The sequence below is a fragment of the Microtus oregoni genome, unplaced genomic scaffold (assembly GCF_018167655.1).
Source record: "Microtus oregoni isolate MIOR12 unplaced genomic scaffold, Mior012 000003F_ref0000135, whole genome shotgun sequence".
Classification (NCBI taxonomy): domain Eukaryota; kingdom Metazoa; phylum Chordata; class Mammalia; order Rodentia; family Cricetidae; genus Microtus; species Microtus oregoni.
In genome coordinates, this window is record NW_024543062.1 from 31,738,913 (window position 1) to 31,761,766 (window position 22,854).

The following is a 22,854-nucleotide window of genomic DNA, read 5'->3' on the forward strand; positions in this document are numbered from 1 at the left end:
TGGTGCTGCAGCTGGGAACCTCTGACGGTCTCAGGCACCCAGATGGCCACTGAATCTTTCAGATGACTGGGTCACAAACTGAACTTTTGTCCCTGAGACTTCATGAGAACTTAGTTTACTGTTCCCTGCCTGAACTCTGCTATCTCAAGTAAAGGACAAACCACCGAAAGTATGATGCAATGGCAGAGCACCTGCCCACCGTGTGTGAGGCTCAGCAGAGAAAAGGAAGAGGAGAGAGGGGGCGGAGGGACAGAGCGTCAGAGGGAAGGAGGAAGGGAGGGAGGAGTGAGTGGTTAAGTCTTCAGCCCCCCACATGGAAGCTCAGGGGTCCACCACCCACAAGCCTAGAGAAGCGCCCCTTACAGGCAGCTGGGCTGAACTGCTGTTACACTAGGGCTTGCCAGCCCGTATTGTGTTTACCTGGATTCACCTTCATCCTCAATGTGCTTGCAGTGCACGGAGTTCTGGGCGCTGATCTGGGTGTAGTCTTGGGGCGTCAGGTACAGGTATCTAAATCCCTTAAAAACACACTCAGTGAGACAGGGAATCCAGTTCCATGGACTCAACAGCCACCAGATGTTTTAAGGTGCCAGTGCCGCCCAGGATGGTTGCTGAAAGCATCAGCTGCACAGCTGCATGCCTCAGGCTCACAACACCTGTAAACCATGTGACCACTTTGAGCTCATCTCTCTTCCCCACACACAGCCTCAGGCTCTGCCTGGTTACATACTGTGGAGAAATGTGTGTGCACATGTGTGTTTGTGTGTACAGGTCGAACAGCCCAAAATGACAGGGACCAGAAGTGTTTCGATATGTCTGAGCTTTGGAATATCTGCTTCTACCCAACGAGACACCTTAGGAATGGAACCCACATCTAGATGTGAGACCCATTCATGTTTTTAGGCACCTCTGGGCTAAAGGTGACCCTATAACATACTGTCATGATTCGGTGTCACTGTGACCCATCCCGTGAGCTGAGTCATGGAGAGACTGTGTTACTTTAGAGATGAGGTTAGTGACCAAAGGGTTTCAGAGTACAGACCATTTTAAATTTTAGATGTTTGGACTATGGGTGGGCTAAAAAAATAACAGAAAAAGAATTTTTGATTTCTAGAGTGGTTTTTGTCTCCTTTAGGGAACGGCATCCCTGTCCACGAGAAAGCGATCACCCCACTGTCTTCCGTTAGTGGTGTATGCCTACAACCCCAGCCTAGGAGAGATGAGAGGTGTAGGTAGGTGGGTCCCTGGAAGCTTCCTTGCCAGCTAGCCCAGAAGACCTGATGGATTGCAAGTCAATGAGAAAACCTGTCTCAAAAATGTGAAGGGTGACACCTGAGGCTTTCCTCACCTCTACAGGCATGTACACACACGCACGTGCGCACGCACACACATACAGTCTAAGGCCTGGGTATGGGGTATTATTCACTTTGCATTCTGGGTACATATGGATTTAGAACCTGGCACATGTCACCTACATGTCTACATGCCCCATTTATCATACCCCTAAGGGGTGTTTTTGGCCATTTCTGCTAATCATTACACCCCAAAGCATTTATGTTTCTTCTTTTCCTTTTTCTGAGACAAGGTCACATAGGCCAGGCAGATCCTGAACTCTCTCCTGCCGCCTGAGCCTCCCGAGTGCCAGGAGGACAGGTACGTGGCACTGTGCTGGCTCAGTAAGTGGGAACTGTACTGAGACGCTGTGCACTGCACGTGGCGCTCCTTCCCACCGTTCTGCAGGCGCCATCAACACCCCGCCAATGCAGTGTAGGCTGTGTCTCTTACCTGAAATGCATCGGGCTACAAACAAGTTAAATTTTGAATTTTTTTCAGGCTGGCATATTTGCATATAAGAATGAGATCTCTTGGGAGTGGGCACCAGGTCTAAACACAGCGTTAATCTATATCACCTCACACTCAGCTTCTTCAGGCCCCTGCGCTGTGACTCACTCAGTGAGGGAGGGCAGGGTGAACCTGCCATGTAGGACATCATGCTGACCCTTAAGCTTTGGGTCTGGAAGCATTTCTGATGTGGGACTTTGGCTAAGGGGTGCTGCGTCTCTTCTAGGTAAGTGCCATCATGTTAGTAACCCCCCTTCATGACATACTTTGTGGGGGTCCTCTGGGTCCACCCAAGCTACTTGGAATATCTGCTTGATCTCCTCGGCCAGACCCATACGGGCCCCACTGTTGGCAGCCAAGTAGATTTTGGGGATGCCCTCTGCCCGGGCCATCTCAGATGCCCGCAGATACAGGAAGTCCTCCTCTATGCCGAAAGAGCCAATTTGGAAGGTGATGTCATTGCTGATGACGATGGCGTCCCGACCGTCTGGATACTCCGGGGTCTTAAACCTCATCTTGAAGGCCACCATCCCCACCTGGGAAAGAGATGCGTGCTAAGCAAAATGACTTTGGTTCTTCCAGGTGACATCCGAAGCAAGCTGACCCAAGCTGGGTTCTGCCCAGGTCCTACCTCATATCCACCTCCCACCTCGCACCCCTCGTGCCCACCTCATACCCACCTCGTGCCCACCCCATGCCCACCTCGTACCCACCTCATACCCCTTGCTCCCACCTCGTGCCCACCCCATGCCCATCTCGTGCCCACCTCGTGCCCACCCCATGCCCATCTCGTGCCCCTCCCGTCCACCTCCCACCCTGTGCCCACCCCCACCTCCCACCCACCTCCCACCTCGTGCCCACCTCCCGCCCACCTCCCACCCCGTACCCACCCCCACCTCCCACCCACCCCCCACCCCGTGCCCACCTCCCGCCCACCTCCTACCTCATTCCCACCAGGAAGCCGGTTCATCTCCACCAGCTGTCCCTGGGAGTCCAACACAAGCTCTGTGTATGTCAGGATATCTTTGGGGTACTTTTCTGGGGAGCCCCACAGTTTAAAGAGAGCCTGGAGAAGAGGAAAAGCTTGAAGTCATGGGGAGAGAAGTACTGCCCTTCCCAGCTGGAGACAACACTGGGTAAAACTGTCCTGTTCTCAAAAATGAAAATCAAATTTATGCCCTGGCAATGCTGACGCACGCATGGGCAGCCCGTATATGGCGGATCTGTTGAACTTGTCCATACTGGGTGTCAGGGTCTCAATTGATGAGGACGACTGGCCAGGTCTCTTCCTTGCCTGTTCTCACACTCTTTTTAAATCATGAACACACACATATTCACACACACTCACATACATATACAGGCATACTCCACATGATGATGATGCTGAGGAGGAGGAGAAGGAGGAGGAGGAGGAGGAGGGAAAAGACATTCTTTTTAAACCACCCGAGTTCAGTTTTAGTGAAAGTAATTTTTATTGCACTTTTATATTTGTACATGTGTGCACAGGCACACCTGTGTAGTAGGTACGTGTACCAATGTGTGTGTGTGGTGTATGGATGTGTGTGTGTGGTATGTGTGTGTGGTGTAGTGTGTAGGTGTGGTGTGTGTGTGGTGTGTGTGTGTGCCATGTGGTGGGTATGTGTGTAGTATGGTGTGTGGTGTAGTGTGTGTGGTGTGTGTATGTGTGTAGTGTGTGTATGTGTGGTGTGTGTGTGCCATGTGGTGGGTATGTGTGTAGTGTGGTGTGTGTGGTGTGTGGTATGTGTGTGGTGTGGTGTGTGTGGTGTGGTGTGTGTGGTGTGGTGTGTGTGGTGTGTGGTATGTGTGTGGTGTGGTGTGTGTGTGGTGTATGTATGTGTGTGTGTGGTATGTGTGTGTGGTGTGGTGCATGTATGTGTGTGTGTGGTGTGTATGTAGACCACAGGTTGATGTTGGGTGTTGTCTTCAATCCCTTTCCACCTCTTTTTTGGGACAGCGTCTCTCACTGAACCCGGATCTCACTGATTATCTAGATTGGTTGCCAGGAAGTTCCGGGGATTGCCCTGCCTCTGACTTCAAGCGCTCAGGAGGACGTGTTTACACATGGTTTATTAAAGTGGGTTCTGGGATCTGAATGCGGCCCTCTTGCCTGCGTGACAAGCCCTTTTCTCACTAAGCCACTTCCCCAGCCAGGTTATACTTTCCAAAGTATTAATTCAACTCGGGACTGGATAGATAGCTCGGTGCTAAAGAGGGCTCTACTGCTCTCGCAGAGGACCCAGGATCCACACCGGGCAGCTCACAACTACCCAGAACTCCAGTTTCAGGGGCTCCAACTCCCTCTGGCTTCAGTAGGCACCCGAACACATGTACCATGGGCAACTAAACTCGGGATGTATGCAAGCACACAGTGAACAATGAACAGAGAACGCCCGGTTGTTTCCTGTGCTGCGCCTGTGTGTGTGCTGACCCCTGGAGCTGGTCGGGGAGCCAGATACCCCTCAGGAGAACCTAACAACGCTCTATCTACTTCCCTCCCTTCATTCCGAGACAGAGTCTTGCTGTACGATCCAGGCCAGCCTCCCACTGCTACACTCAAGTGATGCCCCTGCCCCAGCCTCCCAAACAGCTGAGACTACAACAGGTGCCACTGCACCCAGCTCCCCAGACACTGTCAAAGAATGGGGGTAGGGATTGCTCAAAGCCAATATCAGCCACACCAGGATCAATTTCCTGTCTTGGTAACACACTGTGACGAACCAGAATATCTCTGGGGAAATGGAGCACAGGAATGCTGTTGTCACTGAGGAAACGGCTCAGGGGATTGTTCAGTTCAATTCCTTTTTTTGGCACTGTTTCTATGACTTCTTGATTATCAGGAGACCAATTACTTTAAAACAAAATGTACATTGTATACACATAGGCACATATACACATGTACACAGGTACTGCCTCCTCTCCATGACCCATTTAGCCTCAGAATGGGGCCTGGCAAGCAGCAGCTAACTTATAAATGAGCAAACAGACGAGAAGCAGGGGCTGGAGGCGATGGCTCAGTCAGGAAAGCAGGGTCCTCACACACACGAGGACCAGAGTTCAATTCCTATCCAAAGAAAAATCAGAGCTGGGAAGATGGAAAGAAGAGGATTCTGGGGGCTCGCTAGCTGGCCATTCTGGCCAAATTAGCAACCTCCGGGTTAAATGAGAGAGCCTGCCTCAAAAAAATGGGACAAGAGCAAATAAAGAAGATACCAGATATTGACCTCTGACCTTTACACACATGCACACATGTGTACATATACCAACACATACACACCCGCAAACATGCAAAATACACGAACAAACCAGGAGCAAATATTAAAATGTTGAGCAATTTGTCCCAGGCCATAGACTTTGAGTTACTTTTCCCCCCAACCCCCTTCGTTTTCTTCCTTTTTTGGGGGGGAACGTGGTTTTTTTTGGTTGTTGTTTTTTGGGTTTTGGTTTTTTTGTTTTTGTTTTTTTTTTTTTTTTGAGACAGGGTTTCTCTGTAGCTTTGGTCCCTGTCCTGGAACTAGCTCTTGTAGACCAGGCTGGCCTCGAACTCACAGAGATCTGCCTGCCTCTGCCTCCTGAGTGCTGGGATTAAAGGCGTGTGCCACCACTGCCCGGCTCCCCTTCATTTTCTAAAGGTTTACAGCATGTCACCTGTCAGCAGGCCAGAGTTAGGCTTATTTTGGGGAAAGTATCATGAAGTCGCTCCTGCATTAACTAATTTTTTTCCAGGAAGACCTCATCTAGAAGGAATCTCAGAAGCATAACTTAGGACAAGGGATGAATTCTGGTGGAAGGAGGGGAAAGCGACCCTCGAGGGCAGTGCCATCTGAGCCCGCAGGACTTGCCTGTCTGAACATTTCCGGGAAGTCATACACATAGGTGGTCCCCAGGGACTGCGCCTGGAATCGCTTGGCCTGGAGCAGATCTTTGGTGACGTAGGCTGTGTTGATCAGCATGCCATGCAGACTTCCTTGCTTGTTGCCGAAGGAGTGAAACATGATCTGGATAGAAAGAGAGAAAAAGGAGAGGAGCTGGAGAGGTGGCTGGGAGGTTAAGGGCACTGGCTGCTCTTCCAGTGACCTGGGTTTGAGTCCCACCCCAACCTGAGTCCGCAACAAAAGCTCAGTGAGAGGCAGCTCTGCAGAATGGATGCGCTTTGCCATGTGGCAACCAGAGCAGGAAGGGCGTGCGGGAGCAGGAGACTGAGCTCCAGTATGATGGTGGTGGCAAAGCCCAACCCCAAGGTGTGCAGATAAGAACCATGGGGAATCAGGCCACCAGCACTGTACCTGTGCCACTTAGAGTTTGGGTAGCGTACTACAGTCAACTGTAATGTGTCCTTGTGAGAACCTGGCTGAGAGGTACAGCCCAGTCACTATTTTGTTCTGTACTAATTTTTCCAACTTGAGAGCTTTGAGTCTCATCATTTCAAAATAAAAAGTACATATATACAAGGCATGCAGGAGGCCTGGTACCCATACACCACACACACACATTGGTACACGTACCTACTACACAGGTGTGCCTGTGCACACATGTACAAATATAAAAGTGCAATAAAAATTACTTTCACTAAAACTGAACTCGGGTGGTTTAAAAAGAATGTCTTTTCCCTCCTCCTCCTCCTCCTCCTCCTCCTCCTCCTCCTCAGCATATATACACATATATGCAGACAGGAAACTACGATGCCCATCACACCCTGAAGCTATCTACTGGAGGCTGCCATGATCCAAGACAAAGCAAGGTGAGGACCATGGCGGTGGCTTCAACCCACATCTTGATGCCCAGATAGCTGCATCTCCTTGGACTCGTGACACCGTGGTGACCACCCTTACGTTTCCGGATCTGGAGTCGGTCACTTCTTTGTAGACGCTGATGTCCAGGTAGTAGCCAGACTCGTTGGTGATGAACAGGCGGATGGGGATAGCACTGCCTGTGGTCGTCTGGCGGATGTTGATCTTGACCTCTGCCTGCAGCACACGGAGCTTCCACAGCCTGCTGCCGTAGCGCATGACCATGGCTCGCACCGACTCCTCAATCTGCCAAGAAACACACACCATCAGAGCTTACCCCACATACCAAGGCAATGCTGACAGCAAGGGGGCAGCAAGGCATGCAGGAGGCCTGGTACCCAACACCCACTATTAGCTGCTAACAACCAATGAAGATGGAACCCAGAGCCTCGTGTATTCCAGGCAGATGCTCTGCCACTGAGCTACACCCCCAGTGACAGGGTGATGAGTCACAGAACTCATCTTCATGAGTCACCCAATCTTCCGTGCCTCTCAGGCCCATGCAGTTTTCTTCCGGACTGTGGGATCTAGTCAGGCCAGGGCATTAGCATGAATCCTTATGGGTTCTGTGAGCCTACAGATACTGGAGTCTTCTCTGGCCCTTTAATTGGCATCACCGAGGTCTACCTACGGCAGAACCGGCCTGTGCACAATGCCCCAGCCTCAGACCTTAGGCTCTCATCCTGCCCAGCAGAGCCTGGAGGGGATATGAGCTCTGCTGGGAATTCTAGGTGCTCCTGTTGTCTGAGCTCAGACATCTGGATGGACTGGCAGGTTTGTTCTCTCCTGATTCAGCTACGCACAGGCTTATCCTGAAACTCAGGGCTGGAGGGCCAAAAGACGCAACCCCAAAGCAGTGTGGCGTGAAGAACCACAGGAAAGGCACCTAGAGCCCGGGAAAGCACCAGCGGTACAACCTTGAGCGGGTCCATGATGACAGTGGGCACAAAGTTGAGGAAGATGTGGTTGCAGTCGGTGCGCACGCTGGTGTTGTTGAACGCCACTTCCAGCTCGTCCATGGCTTCCAGGAGCAACCGCTCCCCTTCATTCTGCAGGTACTCGAAGGAGGCTTCCTGTCAGAGGAGGAAGGCCGGACTCAGCCACAGGGCCTGCACGTAGCTGGCGGGGAGCCCATGTACCCCCTCCTGGGGTGTCCGCCGAGATGCAGAGCCCAGGTGAGGGAAGAAGAAACTGAGACTGTATGTCATATTCAGCCTCTGTCTTCTGCTCCCTGGTGCTCTGACATCTGGGGCTGCAGCATCGGAATGCTTAGGAGATGGCTCAGCAGCGAAAGATGCTTGCTGCCAAGCCCGATGGCCTGAGTTCAGTCTCTTCATGGTAGGAGAGAACTGACTCCCACAAGTTGTCTCTGACCTCTAAACACACATGGTGGTGCTCCTGCCCCCAATAAATACATGCATAAATGTAATTTTTTATAATCCATCAGTGGCAGATTTGACTTTTTTAATCATCCCCCCCATATACACGCACGCAGTATGTCATGGACGTGTAAAGAAATGGAAGGCATCGTGAGTGGGTCTTTGTTCACACAGGCAGGGTCCACAAGTAAAATGTCCTCATGCTGGCTCCCAATGGCTCTGGCCATCAGCAGTACACACCTTCCATTTGGGATGGACTCCTCTCTAGAAAGGTCACCGGTGGACTGGCCCCTCCACAGAAGAGTTCTTGGTGCTTTCATGTGATCTTTTAAAGGTGTTTTGTGTATGTGTGGCGGTATGCTGTGTGTATGTGTGCGCACGTGTGTGTGTGTGTGGTATGCTGTGTCTGTGCATGTGTGTGTGTGTGTGGCGGTATGCTGTGTGTCTGTGTGTGTGTGCGTGTGTGTGGCAGTATGCTGTGTGTCTGTGCATGTGTGTGTGTGCATGCATGTGTGCCTGCGTGTGAGTCTCAATGCTCAGGAACGTGTGGAGCATATGTGTACTGAGGCCTGAAGCTTACATTGATTGTCTTCCTCCATTGTCGTCTGCTTTCTTTGGTTTTACTTTTTTAAATCATGTGTACGTGTGTGACTGTGTGGGGTTATGTGTGTTGAGTGCAGGTACCCATGGACTCCAGGGGTCATAAGCAGGTGTGAGCTGTGTCTCTAGTCTTCCACTCTATTTCTCGACAAATGATCTCCCACTGATTTGGCTGCTCTAGCCTACTTGCCCTGGGAATCCCCAGTCTCTGCTGGGATCACTGGGAGCTGACACAACCACCTAGGTTTTTATACAGGTTCTGGGCTCTGAACCCCGTTCCTCAGGCTTGTGTGGCGACTGCTTCACCTACTGAGCCATCTCCCCTACTACTCATTTGACTTTAAAATGGTTTGTAACTGTATTTGAATTTTCATAATGTGATCACCAGTCAGTGGTCAATCAGCAAACCCAAGAAATTTCCTGAACAAATCAGTATCTTTCCATCCATCCAACTCTCTTCTCACACAGAAAATATCACAAAATACAAGACTGGCTGAGGCGCCACTGGCTGGGATGCCTACAAGAGCAGAGTCCTGTGTGCTGAGCACACCTCCTGATCCCCACCTGGGAACTTGGGGAAGAGAAGGCCCAATCATGCGGAAGGAGCTCAGGGCGGGGTGGAGGCACCCCATGCCACCTTACCTTGGTGATCAAATCCGAGTGCCGGATGATGGCGCGGATGAAGAACCTGTGGTCCGTCACCTCCAGCCCTTCCTTCACCTTGGCGGCACCCAGGTAAAGATGCATCTTATGGTTGGCACAGGGCACAGCGGTCAGGTCAAAGTTCCGCATCCGGCTCAGCTCCAGCTGGAAAGCCAGGGCGGGCTCCAAGTGGCGATAAATCCGGTCTTCTGCAAACTGTAGGCCAGTCAGAGAGAGAAGCTCGCTTGACTCTGTGAGGACATGCCTGAGCGGTCCAGGCTCCATGCTGCCAAACCCTGGCACTCAGAAATGACCCATTCATTGTGCAACCTCATCAATGGGATTCGAGAGTTTTGGAGGTCACAGACACTGTGACATCAACTTTTGTAGGCACCCCGCTTCCCCCAGCACATGCCAGAGCCACAAGTCTTCAACTTCTGAACCCTTCTTTATAGAGATGAGACCACCAAAGGAATCAGCTGGCAGTTTGGGAAAATGAACCAGAGAGAAAACGAGAAGTCTCCCCGCCCCCCCAGAAGGATGGTGTTTAGCTGAGTAAAGCAGACCCTGAGCCAATCAAAACGCTGAGCCTTGCTGGGCTCCTGGGTCCGCGCTGAGAGTGAGACCACCTGCTCTAGGAGTCAGAAGGGGCTGGGCTCTACGTGTTTTAGGGCGATGAACCACACGGATTTGGTAACTGTGAAAACCACAGGTCATATCTAATGACATGGCTTTTACTGTGCTCCAATATTTATTTAGGAAGCAGGCAGCTGGAAGTCAGCCTGAGCACAGCATCACAGAACTTAGCAAGTGGGTAGGAACCCCACGTGTCTGAGCTTGCTGCAGTGTTGTTCCAGGGAAACGTGAGGGCCCACACCTCAGGCTCTGAGCATGCCTGGAAGGCTGGGGTGGAGGGCACCCACAGAGGACAGTGTCCACACTTTCACCCATACCTCGTCTCTCGCTCTGAACGTGAAGAACTTGGGAAATTCTCTCTGCAGAAAGAAATCCAAGCAAGAGGCGATTAAGTCAAGCAAGACTCTGACCCCCTCCTCTGCCTATTTTGTGATTATTAAAGATTACTTGGTCTATTTTCAGAATGAGTTCTCCAGAAAGACTGTTCTAGAAACTCATTGCTTCTACCCCACCCTCGAGAATAAATATCAAATACCTGGTCCAGAGGCTTGGAGAACAGAGAAGACAATGAACTAAGGATTGGGACTAACCTCTTGGGCGATAAGGAATGTGATCCTTCGGAGTCCGTAGTCCATGAGGATGTGTTTCTGCATTAAAAGCCACAGATAGTGGAATATTATTTGGTTAGTAAAGCCCCAGTGTCCTGATGCATGCATGTGGATGAACCCTACAAGTGTAATAAATGCAAGAAGCCAGTCAAAATACTGCCTAGCAGGAGACACGCAGGAAACATTCAGAATTAGCAGGTCTACAGAGACAGGCGGTGGGACAGTGGCTACATAGGCTGGGCTGGGGAGGAAGCCAGGGGAAGGATTTGGGTTTGGGTTTTCCGGGAGGCAATGTTGTAAAACTGACAGTAGGATGAAGGCCGTGCAACTCTGTGAACATGTTTAAAAAGCGTCAAATTGTATACTTTTTGATATTTTTTGGAGTAATGGGATTTGAACCGAGGACTTTTAGTATTTCAGACAAGCACTGAGCTACATCCCCACTCTGAATTATACACTTTCACTGGCTGTGTTATACACTAGGTGACTTATAGCTCAACAAAGCAAAACGCTGTGTTCACACAAGTCCTGAGATGAGTGTGAACTGCGAAGCTCTGTACAGATGAGCAGATGGCACTCAGTCAGGACACAGCCACATTCTTCTGGGGGACCGGGGCACCCCCTTCTGGTCTGAACACTGACCACCAAAGTGAAAATTCAGCTATATCTTCACATGACCTTAGAGCTAATTAAAACATTACATAAAAGAAGAATTGCTCCCAGCTGCCCCCCAAATGGAACACAAAAGACAATATATAGGTTTATGAAGAAAGACAAACCCACAGGACAAGAAAATAGGCTCGCTGTTTAACAGCCTGGAAACAGTCTTTGCCTGTCCAACAAGGAAAGTTGGGTGGGCAGCACTTGGGAAGCAGAGGCAGGAGGATTATTCAAGGCCAGCCTGGGCTACACAGAATGTTCCAGGCTAGCCAGGACTACAGCATTAGATCTTATCTCAAAAAAAGATAAAAAAAAACAAAAGATAAAACCCCCAGCAAAACAAAAACAAGCTAAAGAAACACAAGTGCACCAAAGACATCTGAGGAAAATAACGGCAAGTACAGGCACAAGGGGCTGAGATGGCGCAGTGGTTGAAGCACTGGCTACTCTTCCAGAGTTGCACGGCCTTCATCCTACTGTCAGTTTTACAACATTGCCTCCCGGAAAACCCAAACCCAAATCCTTCCCCTGGCTTCCTCCCCAGCCCAGCCTATGTAGCCACTGTCCCACCGCCTGTCTCTGTAGACCTGCTAATTCTGAATGTTTCCTGCGTGTCTCCTGCTAGGCAGTATTTTGACTGGCTTCTTGCATTTATTACACTTGTAGGGTTCGGGTCCCAGCACCCACTTAGCTGTGGAGAACTCTTAACTCCATTTCCAGGGGATGTGACTCCGTGTTTTGGCCTCCAAGGGCACTGCACACATATGGGACACAGACCTACATGCAGGCAAAATACCCACAGAACATTTTAAGTTAAAAAAATTAAAACAACAAAGACACCACAATGGGTGAGTAGTTGGATCATGAGTTCTCTGCTAAAGAAGTTGTGCGTGAGTGAATGCACATGGATGTGTGTGCATGAGTGAATGCACATGGATGTGTGCGCATGAGTGAATGCACATGGATGTGTGCGCATGAGTGAATGAACATGGATGTGTACATGCGTGAATGCACATGGATGTGTACATGAGTGAATGCACATGGATGTGTGCGCATGAGTGAATGAACATGGATGTGTGCGCATGAATGAGTGCAAGTGGATGTGTGCATGAATGAATGCACATGGATGTGTACATGAGTGAGTGCACATGGATGTGTGCATGAATGAATGCACATGGATGTGTGCGCATGAGTGAATGCACATGGATGTGTGCATGAGTGAATGCACATGGATGTGTGCATGAGTGAATGCACATGGATGTGTGCGCATGAGTGAATGCACATGGATGTGTGCGCATGAGTGAATGCACATGGATGTGTGCGCATGAGTGAATGCACATGGATGTGTGCATGAGTGAATGCACATGGATGTGTGCGCATGAGTGAATGCACATGGATGTGTGCGCATGAGTGAATGCACATGGATGTGTGCGCATGAGTGAATGCACATGGATGTGTGCATGAGTGAATGCACATGGATGTGTGCGCATGAGTGAATGCACATGGATGTGTACATGAGTGAATGCACATGGATGTGTGTACATGAGTGAATGCACATGGATGTGTGCGCATGAGTGAATGCACATGGATGTGTGCGCATGAATGAGTGCAAGTGGATGTATGCAGAATGCACATGGATGTGTGTGCATGAGTGAATGCATATGTATATGTGCATGCATGAGCTGTATGCAAATGTGTACCAACCAACATGTTTAATGCAAAATCCCAATAATAAAACTGTACACATGCCCACCCCCTAGGCACATACCTTTCTAGCATGCCTCTCTTCAGTGCATCAAACATAACACATAATCCTCACCTATCACAGCTATCCCCCTGGAGTGGCTCCTTTCCACAACTATGTGGCACCCATGATACTCTGCAGGATTCCTCACTGTCTATCCTTGCAGGGCTGAGCCTCACGCCTCTCCCCACAACCCTCCCTACATAAGAACCCCAAGAATTGTTGAGCTGCATTTGATGTGGCTAGGGATCAGGCAAAGCAGCCCCCATTTCAGAGGTTCCTTCACACAGCGGGGCAGCAGCTGCTCAGGGGTCCCATCACACAGTGGGGCAGCAGCTGGTCAGAGGGTCCTGTCACACAGTGGGGCAGCAGCTGGTCAGGGGTTCCGTCACACAGTGGGGAAGCTGCTGCTCAGGGGTCCCGTCACACAGTGGGGCAGCAGCTATTCAGAGGGTCCTGTCACACAATGGGAGGAGCAGCTATTCACAATGGGGCAGCTGCTGCTCAGGGGTCCCGTCACACAGTGGGGCAGTTGCTGCTCAGGGGTTCCGTCACACAGCGGGGCAGCAGCTGCTCAGGGGTCCCATCACACAGTGGGGCAGCAGCTGGTCAGAGAGTCCTGTCACACAGTGGGGCAGCAGCTGGTCAGAGGGTCCTGTCACACAGTGGGACAGCAGCTGCTCAGGGGTTCCTTCACACAGTGGGGCAGCAGCTGCTCAGGGGTCCCATCACACAGTGGGGCAGCAGCTGGTCAGAGGGTTCCTTCACACAGTAGGGCAGCAACTGAAAGCACTATCAGCTGGGACAGGAAGAAATTAACGGAGCAGAGGAGTGGAGATGAAGTCCTCTCATCCCTGCCTAGAGGATGGGGGCTGTGGGTTTTGTTTTTAAACTACCTTCCAAAACTCAGGAGGTAAAGACACTTGTGTCCAGACCTGACAATCTAGGTTTGATCCCCATGGTTCACATGGTGGAGGAGAGAATCAACTCACACAAGTTGTCTCCTGGCCTCCACAAACACATAAATAAATGCAAATAAATAAATAAAATCTACTTCCAGATGTGTCTGCAGTTAAAAAGTTTTCTTCAGTGAACAACCTGAACTACTGAATATAGAGATAAAGCCTAAAGACATTCACAAAAATAATGTCCCCAGTTAACAGAACTCAGAACCTGGCATTCCTTCCCTGGACCAGAAAGCATCTTTTCAGGGCCCCAAGCCAGGTGGAGGGAAGAGGTCCCTCCTACAGAGACATGCATACAGACAGACAGACAGACAGAAAGTCAACAGCCGGAGTTCCCCACATGAGGTTAGACCAAATCAGGAGGACCAAAGACTGACGTTCAGACAGCCTGGCTGGCGGAATCTCAGCATCCCTCTTCACAAATAGAGAAACTGAGGTTCAGAGGGGAAAGTCACACGGTGACGAAACCCGCCGGCCTGGCAGTGCCACACCTGGCACTCTGCTCACACTTGTCTGCAGCTGGAAGTCCGAAATGGACACAACAGCTGGTCTGCTCACACTTGTCCGCAGCTGGAAGTCTGAAATGGACACAACAGCTGGTCTGCTCACACTTGTCCGCAGCTGGAAGTCTGAAATGGACACAACAGCTGGCCTGGCATGAGGACATCTGCAAGGATCAGCTGCCACAGGTCTGCACACTCCTGTGACCACTTCACAAGTTTCCTTTCCCCCCAATATTTCTGACCTCTGCTTCTAACTAGGCACACGTGTGTAACATTGGTCATTTCCTCACTGAATCAGCCTGGGAGAGACGCTGAGGTCCGCCATGTCCTCTCACAAGGACCCTGGCTTCAAGGACTAGCAGAATTAGGGCAGAATACCAGGTCTGGGCCTCTCAAACTTCCCCAGGCCATCTCAGGTGCTCAGCACCCTCCCCAGGCCCCGCCCTCCTCTGAAGGTGACTACGGTTACCATGGAAACTCACAGGCTTAGTCCCTTGCAATGTGAAAGGCTTTGAGGAGGTGTCACCTCTAAGTGATGTCATTGGGTCCTGGAGACAAGACCCGTGGAAGAGGGTCTCACAGCGAGGGTCAGTTCAGTGAGGGAGGGTTAGTGCGGCCCCTCCCTCTCCTGCATGCGTCCTGAGACGGAACACCATTCACATGCTGTGAGACTGCAGGAGCCATGGTGAGAGCCAGCAGAGTTGCTGGTGCAACCTCCAGAATGTTTAACTTTAAAAAAAAAATTAGGTTTATTTTATGTATCTGAGTGTTATGCTTCTTTGTATATCTGTGTAGTAGCAGTGTTAACGACAGTTGTAAGCTGTTGTGTGGGTACGAGGAATCGAACCTGAGTCCTCTGCAAGAGCAATAAGAGCTCTTAACTGCTGAGCCATCTCTCTAATCTCCCATAAACGTTTTACTTTATTCCCAACCTCAGGCATCCTGTGACAGCGACATAGAGCAGGGAACAACAGCCTGTCCTCTGGGAATACCTTGGACTGCACAAAGGTACGGAGAATTGGCACCAGCGCGTCGTCCTCCAGGTGCTCAGCGCACTGGATGGCCACATTCAGGATGTGGATGGGCTCCTCTCGAACGCTCTGCATGAGAAAAACAAGGGCTGGGGGCAGAGGGCAGGACCACAGCCTGCCCCTCCCCAGAGCTGCACATTATCCGCTGGGCTTACCTTGCCATCATCCTCATACAGAGAGGTGCAGGCCTTCCTGAAGAGGGGAGTGTCTTTAGGCACGTTGGCAAAGCAGGAGATGACGTCATCAAAGTTCCTGGGGGGCGGGACAGAGGAAAACTGAGGGTCCTGCCTCAAAAGGATGTGGTCCGTCCTTGTGGTGCAACAGCATGCCAGAACTTTGGGCTCCTACCTAGTTACATCCCTTAGCACCATGGACCAACCTTTCCCATCACTCCCTAAGGAGTCTGTAATTCCTTTTTTTTTTTTTTAATAAACTAAGATGAGTTGTTTCTGTTGTTGTTGTTATTTTTGGGGGGTTTATTTGTTTTGTTTTGCTTTGGTTTTGGTTATTCAAGACAGGATTTCTCTGTGTAGCTTTAGAGCCTGGAACTAGCTCTTGTAGACCTGGCTGGCCTTGAACTCACAGAAATCCTCCTTCCTACCTCTGCCTCTTAGTGTGGGAATTAAAGGCGTGCGGTACCACTGCCCGGCTAGGAGTCTATAATTCTTAACTGCTGTGCCTGTGTCTGGGTTTCCCTGAGCCCGAGTGTTAGTGAATGAATAGCTGGGGGTTGGGGAAGTCATGCAGCTCCATACCTGGTGAACTCTTCAAATTTCCTGAAGGCGACCATGGCCCCCATGCGCTGGCACAGTGGGGAGAAGCCACTGTCCATGAAGAGTTCCGTGCTGTGTCTGAGCAGGTCAGGGTTAGAGACAGTGATAGGCATGGCCATCCTGCAGGGGGCGAGAGAGAGGTTGGGGTAGCTGATGCCACCGCCGCGGCCCTGGGAGTTCTTGCATAGGATGCTTTGGGATTCCAGAACAGGACAGGATAAGAGCCTTCGCTGAGATGGGGCCTACAGGGGACTGCAGTTAGGGGCAGGCGCTGAAGGAGCACATCAGATTCCTTGGACATGCAGTAGACAAGGAGCCCAGGCACTGATGAGTGAATGAATGAATGAATGATGCAGCTAAAGTTCAGTCCCAACATAGTTCCAGGGTAAATCCAAATAGGTGAACATAGAGAGGATAAGCTCCCAGCTTCAGTTTCCCCTGAAGAGCCCCCACTCTAGGCAGCTGGTAAGAGGGCAAGCTTGGTCCTGGGATCATTCCAGGCCTCCACTTTCTTCATTTCTTCCATCAAATCTCCCTTGGGATAAGGTCAGTAGCTGCTAAGGATTTAGAGGGCCACCTCTCCCAGGAACCAATCCAGTCTGGTCACGTGAGGACTCTGGAATCAGGTATGGGAGGGGTGAGCCATGAGGTGTGAAAAGACTGTGCACAAAGGTCAGAGCTGCCCGCCCTCCCTGGGAAGGAGGGCCCTCAACTGGTGATGGGAACTGGGACTTGGGAGTGTGCCCTGCTGTGCTGCCATCTCGGAGGGCCATGCCGAGCACTGTGGGACTGGGGAGCTGTATTGTCATTCCATGTCCATTCACTGTCTTTTAAGGCAGCACATGGGTCACTAGACAGGAGACAGAGATGGGCGTGGATGATTATCTCCATCCTACAGATGAGCATGCAAGGCCGCAGAGCCCTACAGGTGGGAAAAGGTCTCCTCTGCGGCTCCCCGGAAACCAGACATACTTGCTGGAACTTTCCAGCGACAAGAGAGTGAGGAAAGAAACAAGGAGAAACCTCCATACCGGTTGGGGTGGGAAGACGGCAGCATGAATTGGAACTCCACAAAGCAGGTGCCATCTGGGAGCTCCCGGTGCTGTAGGCTGTTTAACTCATAGGCGATGTAGCCTCTCCGCACGTAAACCTGCCAGAGCAGAAGGACAGTGGCATTCAGAGGCTAGCCGATTCTGATGGGGTGAATGGTTGTGCACAGGACCTCCGCAGGCTTCCTAAGCTACATGAAAGTGGATTTCTCAAGACAGCAAGAGATACTGTTTCTGCTGCAGCGTGGAAGCCACCCTAAAAAAGTGAGTGTGTATCTGTGTATATGGTGCTCACTAGCCAGGCTGGTCCACACAGTCCTAGAGAGAGCTGTGGGGTGAGCACTGCAGGCCTCAGCAGCAGAGAGGCTGCTGGAGGAGCCTGGATTTGGGGCGCAGTCCTTGATGCTGTGTGATGGACACGTGCTTTTGGTCTCATAGTTCTGACATCAGTACACACCAGGCAGAGGGCTACTGAGCCCGGTCCTCCCTAAAAACCCCCCGACGCTAAAAACACCTGGTGTCCCATGAGCTTCCCAGGTGTCAGAGGAGCTCCCTCACTGTGATTCCCCTCAGAGAACTCCCCAGGATCCCCACCCTGGTCCCCTCAGCATCACCCAAGTGCCTGTCTGTTTGTTGTCTGCCTTCCACTCTGTGTAATCCATGACAGATGCGACCATGACGACCCAAGACCTGTGTAAATCACTAACCTGGAGTGTGCTTGGGGACCCTAACCCTTTAGGGATTTAAAAATAAAATCTGTCTTTCTCTGTCTTCCACGAGACTGAGCCTAGACTGCCTATTCCTGGGCTCCTGAGTCACCAGGAAAACGTTGAACCACGTTCGGCCAATGCGTCTGACACAGACATATGAAAGTCCATCTTGGAGCCACAGAGACAGCTCGGTGGGTGAAAGCAACATCTGCACAGGCCTGACAGTCTGAATTTGATTTCCAGATCCCATGTAAAAAGCCAGATGTGCTGGCATGCATCTGTGTTCCCAGTGTCCCCTCAGTGAGAGGGGAAGCAGGAGAACAAGCCAGAAGCTCCGAGTCCAGTACACAGCCTGGCCGCAGAAATGAGAGACCTTGCCTCAAAAAGTCAAGCTGGAAGGGAAGAGCCACACCCAGACAGATGAACTTTAACCTCCATGTGTCTCCATGGTACATGCACACTCTTGAACTCTGTCTCTGTCTCTCTCACACACAAAAGAATTTATTAACTAAAAGTTTTTAGATGGTACATCCTAGAGAAAGCCCTCACAGACACACAGGGATTAACAGTGTCAGCAAGCCTGGCGGGTGCGCTGGCCTTGAGGTGAGGCCCCAGGACCCCTTATAGACTGAAGGCTGTCAGCCCACGGCCCCTGCAACCGTCATGTGCTCAAAGACCCAAACCAGCCACCTTGAAGCCCTAGGCAAACCTGTCATGGAGTGGGTGATCCACAGGGTCTAAAAGGTGCAGGAAAAGGGGGGCTCACGAGGAGGGGAGACTGAGCATGAGGGTAAAGGGTGAGATAAAGCCATCAGTCACTCAGTCCAGGGTTAAGGGAGGTCCTGAGGACGGGAGTCTCTGCCTCCTATTTGTGAGAGGCATTCCTGAGAGGACCTGAAGGCTGCTGGGCTCTTGTGCTCAGGGAACCCAGTGGCTGTTCCACTGGGAAAGCCCTTCCCTGTCCCAAGGCAGGTCGCCTGCATTTTCTGTGCCAGGCAGGGAAGTCTGTCCAAGATACCAAACACTCATGAGTAAACAGTTTGGACAAGGTGTGTCTGACACGGCACTGGGGAGTGGCATCACGCTGTGCCCTGTCTGGAGGAGCCTGTGATGCCACAGGGTACGTCAGTATTCCTGGCATGGACTTTGCAGAACCGATAAAGTGTGAATCTTGATTGTCTCTGGCTGTGTAGCCTTGAGAAAGTCACCTCCCCACTCAGCTCAGTTTCTCTCTCTGTGAGATGGCAATAGCAACCCCTTCCCTGAAGAGAAAAGGTCGTATGTGCCAGGTGCACAGCTCACGGTCCGGCCATGCAGGTGGGCATACACTCTAGATGACTTGCTACCACTTACCTCCAGAGACGCCATACAGACGACCTTGTTAGCGTGATAGAAGAAAGTTGGCAGGACGTCGAATATCGTCGTTTCAGAAAGTATCAGTTTCTATGGGGAACAGAAGGAGACGAAAAGCAAACGGAGCATGAGCAGACTGACCACAAGCTGGGCAGGAGCAGCAGGCACAAGAAGGCTCTGTTGCAATCATTGTCGCAGTCAGGTCTTCCAAAGCAGGGAACTCCTTTGCACACAGCCTTGGGAGATGGGGCAATGAGGGCTGTGGGGTGACTGTGGTCAGGACAAGGCCCCAGCTTTAAATGTTGATTGGTGTCTAGAAGTTTACAATAAGTCAGGACCCTGGCAAGAGCCGGGAAAAAGGAGGCCCTATCCCAACACCACACAAAGGGCTCGTGCCTTCTGGCATGTTCCAGAATGCCTTAATTTAAAGCCTGTACTGGCCAGGAAAGCCTCAAGCCTGTTGCCCTGTGCATCCTGTGAACAGACTTCCACACCTGCAACTCCCAGAGCCTGCAGATGTCCCTGGGACCATACCAGCCACTCTGAACTCCATGTCACTAAACTGGGGGGCGCCCTGAGCAGAAGGAAAACCATGGTCCCAAAGACTCACTTGGAGGTTTTCCGGGCAGAACTGGTGGCCGTACATGTCGATGGCAGACAGGAAGATGGATTCTACCTGGTTGTGTCGCAGCTCGTAGGAGGGGAGGTGGGAGGCAATCAGGACCTGTAGGGAAGAGGGGGGAAGACAGAGATAAGAGAAGCTGGGAGGGGGCAGGGCCGCATGCATGCATGCACACGCATGTGCACACACAGCAACACTCGCACACACAAGCAATACATGCACACACGCGTGTGCGCACACATAGCAACACATCCTCATGCATGCACACAAAGAAAACATGCATACACGCGCATGCACCCACAGCAACACACATGCACACGCACGCACGTGCGCACACATAGTAACACATAATCATGCATGCACACACACAAAGTAACACATGCACACACATGCATGCACGCACAGCAACACACACATGCACAAACACAGCAGCACACGCACATACATGCATGCACGCACATAGCAACACACTTTGAGACCAACCTGCCTAGCTCTGAGGGCCACCTTGCAGTGCTCGCTCCTGCTCAGCTGTGTGAGCTCATTGAGGATGGAGGTCAGCTCGTCTGACAGGGTGGGGTCTGGGCCACAGAGTTCATCCTTCAGGGACAACAACAGAACCTAGGTTGGCTTTGCTGGAGATCTGGCCAGTACTTGGCTGGTCAGGAGTGGAGGTCTAATCTCGACTCTCTGGACATAGCCAGTCAGCTTTTAAAAAGCCCTTACCTCTTGTCACATGGGTACCGCCTCTCATTCACTCACATCACACATTCATTTCCTGACTCATGGACCCTCACATCTGATGGGAAGGGAAATACAGCAGACCTCTTTACCATGTACTATATGCGTACTATATGTGTGTGTGTGAGCATGCACATGTGCACACATGCATGTGGGAACAAGACCAGACCACCTCATATGTCTTCTCCATTGCTCTCCACTGTATTTTCTGAGTCAGGGTCTCTCCTGAACCTGGAACTCGGAACTCACTGATTTGGCTAGTACCCTAGGCAGCTTGCCTTGGGGAATCCCTTATCTCCACCTCCACTGGGATTACAAGTGGGCCACCACATCCACTAGCTTTTTATGCAGATGCTGGGAGTCCAAACTCTGGTCCCCACACATGTACAACACATGTTCTATCCACTGAGCGAGCCATCTCCCTGGCCATGCACGCCTTCCTTCTGCCAAGGGAGGAGCTTTTTTGCTGCAGACGGTACTGTGTGCACATGGCCTGTTTCTTCGTGTGTCTTCGCTGTAAGACGGCTTGGGGGACCATAAGAAGGGGTCTCTAGATAGCCACTGGAGAGAGGTCTGTGATGGGAGGAAGCAGGTTTGCTAAGCCGCTGACCTCCACTACCCGTATTAGCCCACACTGTCCTGTAAGACACATTGCTACCTATAGGCTGAGTCACCTCTCACCTAGATGCTCGTTCCTGTGGAATCCCAAGAACAGCCTGTCACTCTCTCCCTCTCAAGTCCCAATAGGGTCAGACAGCTGTAGCATTGCTTCTTCCTCCCCTCCCTGTGGCTTCTGTCCAGCAACTGGGCTTTCCAAGAGGCCCAGCCAGCAAAGAGCACTTCGTACGGGCTGGAGAGATGGTTTGGTCGTGAAGAACACTTAATGTTTTCACAGAGGACCCGAGTAAGGTTCCTGGCACCCACGTCAGTAAGCTGAAACTCCAGCTCTCTGCGATCTGCCAAAGGACGGTGACAACAGTCCACATCCCTTGGAGTTGGAGAGAACCTAGCAGTAATGGCATAGGGCGGTGCACTTCTACAGTCCCGACTGCTTAGGAACCTTAAGCAGAAGGGGCTCTCTAGCTAGGGGTTCAAGATCAGCCTGAGCCATATACAACAACAACAGTAATAAAAATAATCAAATGAATTTAGTATACAATCTTTAAAACTAATTGATAAATCTTTAAAGCAACAAAGAGGGCTTGGCACAGAGCAGGTCCTTTGTGTCACTGCTACTGTTACAAATAAAGCTTTATTGTGCAGTCAGACTGTAAGCAATGGCAACATCATATAGCTAGGTCAACCAAACCTAGAAATTATTGGGACTAGGCTGGGGGTGTGGCTTTGTGACAGAGGATTGCCTAGCAGGACTAGGCCCTGGGTTCCACGCCAGAACTGAAAAGGGGGGAAGGAACAGGAGGGAGAGGAGAAGAAGGAAGAGGGAGAAAAGCCCCTGCCCCACCCCGACCTGCGGTGCTGGTCCCCATCTTACTATCAGCATGATCACCAGCTGGTTCTTCTTGGCCACCTGTGCGTGTGAGAAGATGCAGTCCAGCACCTGGGTCATGTCTGGCTTGAACTGCTCCCTTAGGTTGATGACACACTTGTCATAGTGGGCTGTGAGGGAGACAAGAGACCCAGAAGGGTGAGGTTGGCACGTCCCCCTTGCCCTGCCCAGAGTTTGTGTCTGTCACCAGTGGTGGGTAGCATCTCTTGCCTTGCTGGAAATGATGTTCCACATTCAGATACTTCCTCAGTAGGTCCAGCACCACAGTCTTCATGTAGCCACGGGTCCCGCTGCGGTACCTAGGGGACCAGAAGCTGCCCTGTCACCATACCCACCACCTCCTCAACCCCGAAATAGCTCAGCTAGAGCTGTGGCACCTTTAAGAAGGGAAGCACAGGTGTAGTGGCCCATGCCTGCAAGAGCACTCTTCCTACAAGGACGTCGAGTTTGAGGTGGCACTATACAGGGAGACCATGTCTCAGAAAAGCAAGAGCTGGGGTATAGCTCAGTGGTCGAGCGTCCCTAGCATGTGCGAAGCCCTGGCTGCAGTCTGCACGCAAGAGGAGAAGCAAGAGGATAAAAAAAGAGGAAGGAGGGAAATAAGGAGAAGGGAAGGGGAAAGAGAGAGGGGAGGAGGAGGAGGAGGAGGAGGAGGGGGAGGAGGGGGAGGAGGGGGAGGAGGAG

At 51.3% G+C, this 22,854-nt stretch overlaps 1 protein-coding gene across 4 annotated transcripts in view; it reads right to left on the minus strand.

The window, feature by feature from the left end:
- Acacb (acetyl-CoA carboxylase beta) overlaps window positions 1-22,854 on the minus strand; it is a 105,313-nt gene that overhangs the window by 16,564 nt on the left and 65,895 nt on the right. For all 4 annotated transcript variants that reach the window (XM_041648403.1, XM_041648402.1, XM_041648401.1 and 1 more), the window contains 18 exons: window positions 22,381-22,469; window positions 22,156-22,280; window positions 20,409-20,522; window positions 19,914-20,027; window positions 19,304-19,393; window positions 17,223-17,341; window positions 16,174-16,311; window positions 15,574-15,670; window positions 15,380-15,487; window positions 10,498-10,554; window positions 10,225-10,266; window positions 9,272-9,487; window positions 7,568-7,723; window positions 6,693-6,896; window positions 5,703-5,858; window positions 2,786-2,908; window positions 2,109-2,378; window positions 421-518 (listed from right to left, as the gene is read on the minus strand). In XM_041648403.1, the coding sequence (XP_041504337.1) occupies window positions 421-518; window positions 2,109-2,378; window positions 2,786-2,908; window positions 5,703-5,858; window positions 6,693-6,896; window positions 7,568-7,723; window positions 9,272-9,487; window positions 10,225-10,266; window positions 10,498-10,554; window positions 15,380-15,487; window positions 15,574-15,670; window positions 16,174-16,311; window positions 17,223-17,341; window positions 19,304-19,393; window positions 19,914-20,027; window positions 20,409-20,522; window positions 22,156-22,280; window positions 22,381-22,469 (2,316 nt within the window). The remainder of the gene's footprint in view (window positions 1-420; window positions 519-2,108; window positions 2,379-2,785; window positions 2,909-5,702; window positions 5,859-6,692; window positions 6,897-7,567; window positions 7,724-9,271; window positions 9,488-10,224; window positions 10,267-10,497; window positions 10,555-15,379; window positions 15,488-15,573; window positions 15,671-16,173; window positions 16,312-17,222; window positions 17,342-19,303; window positions 19,394-19,913; window positions 20,028-20,408; window positions 20,523-22,155; window positions 22,281-22,380; window positions 22,470-22,854) is intronic.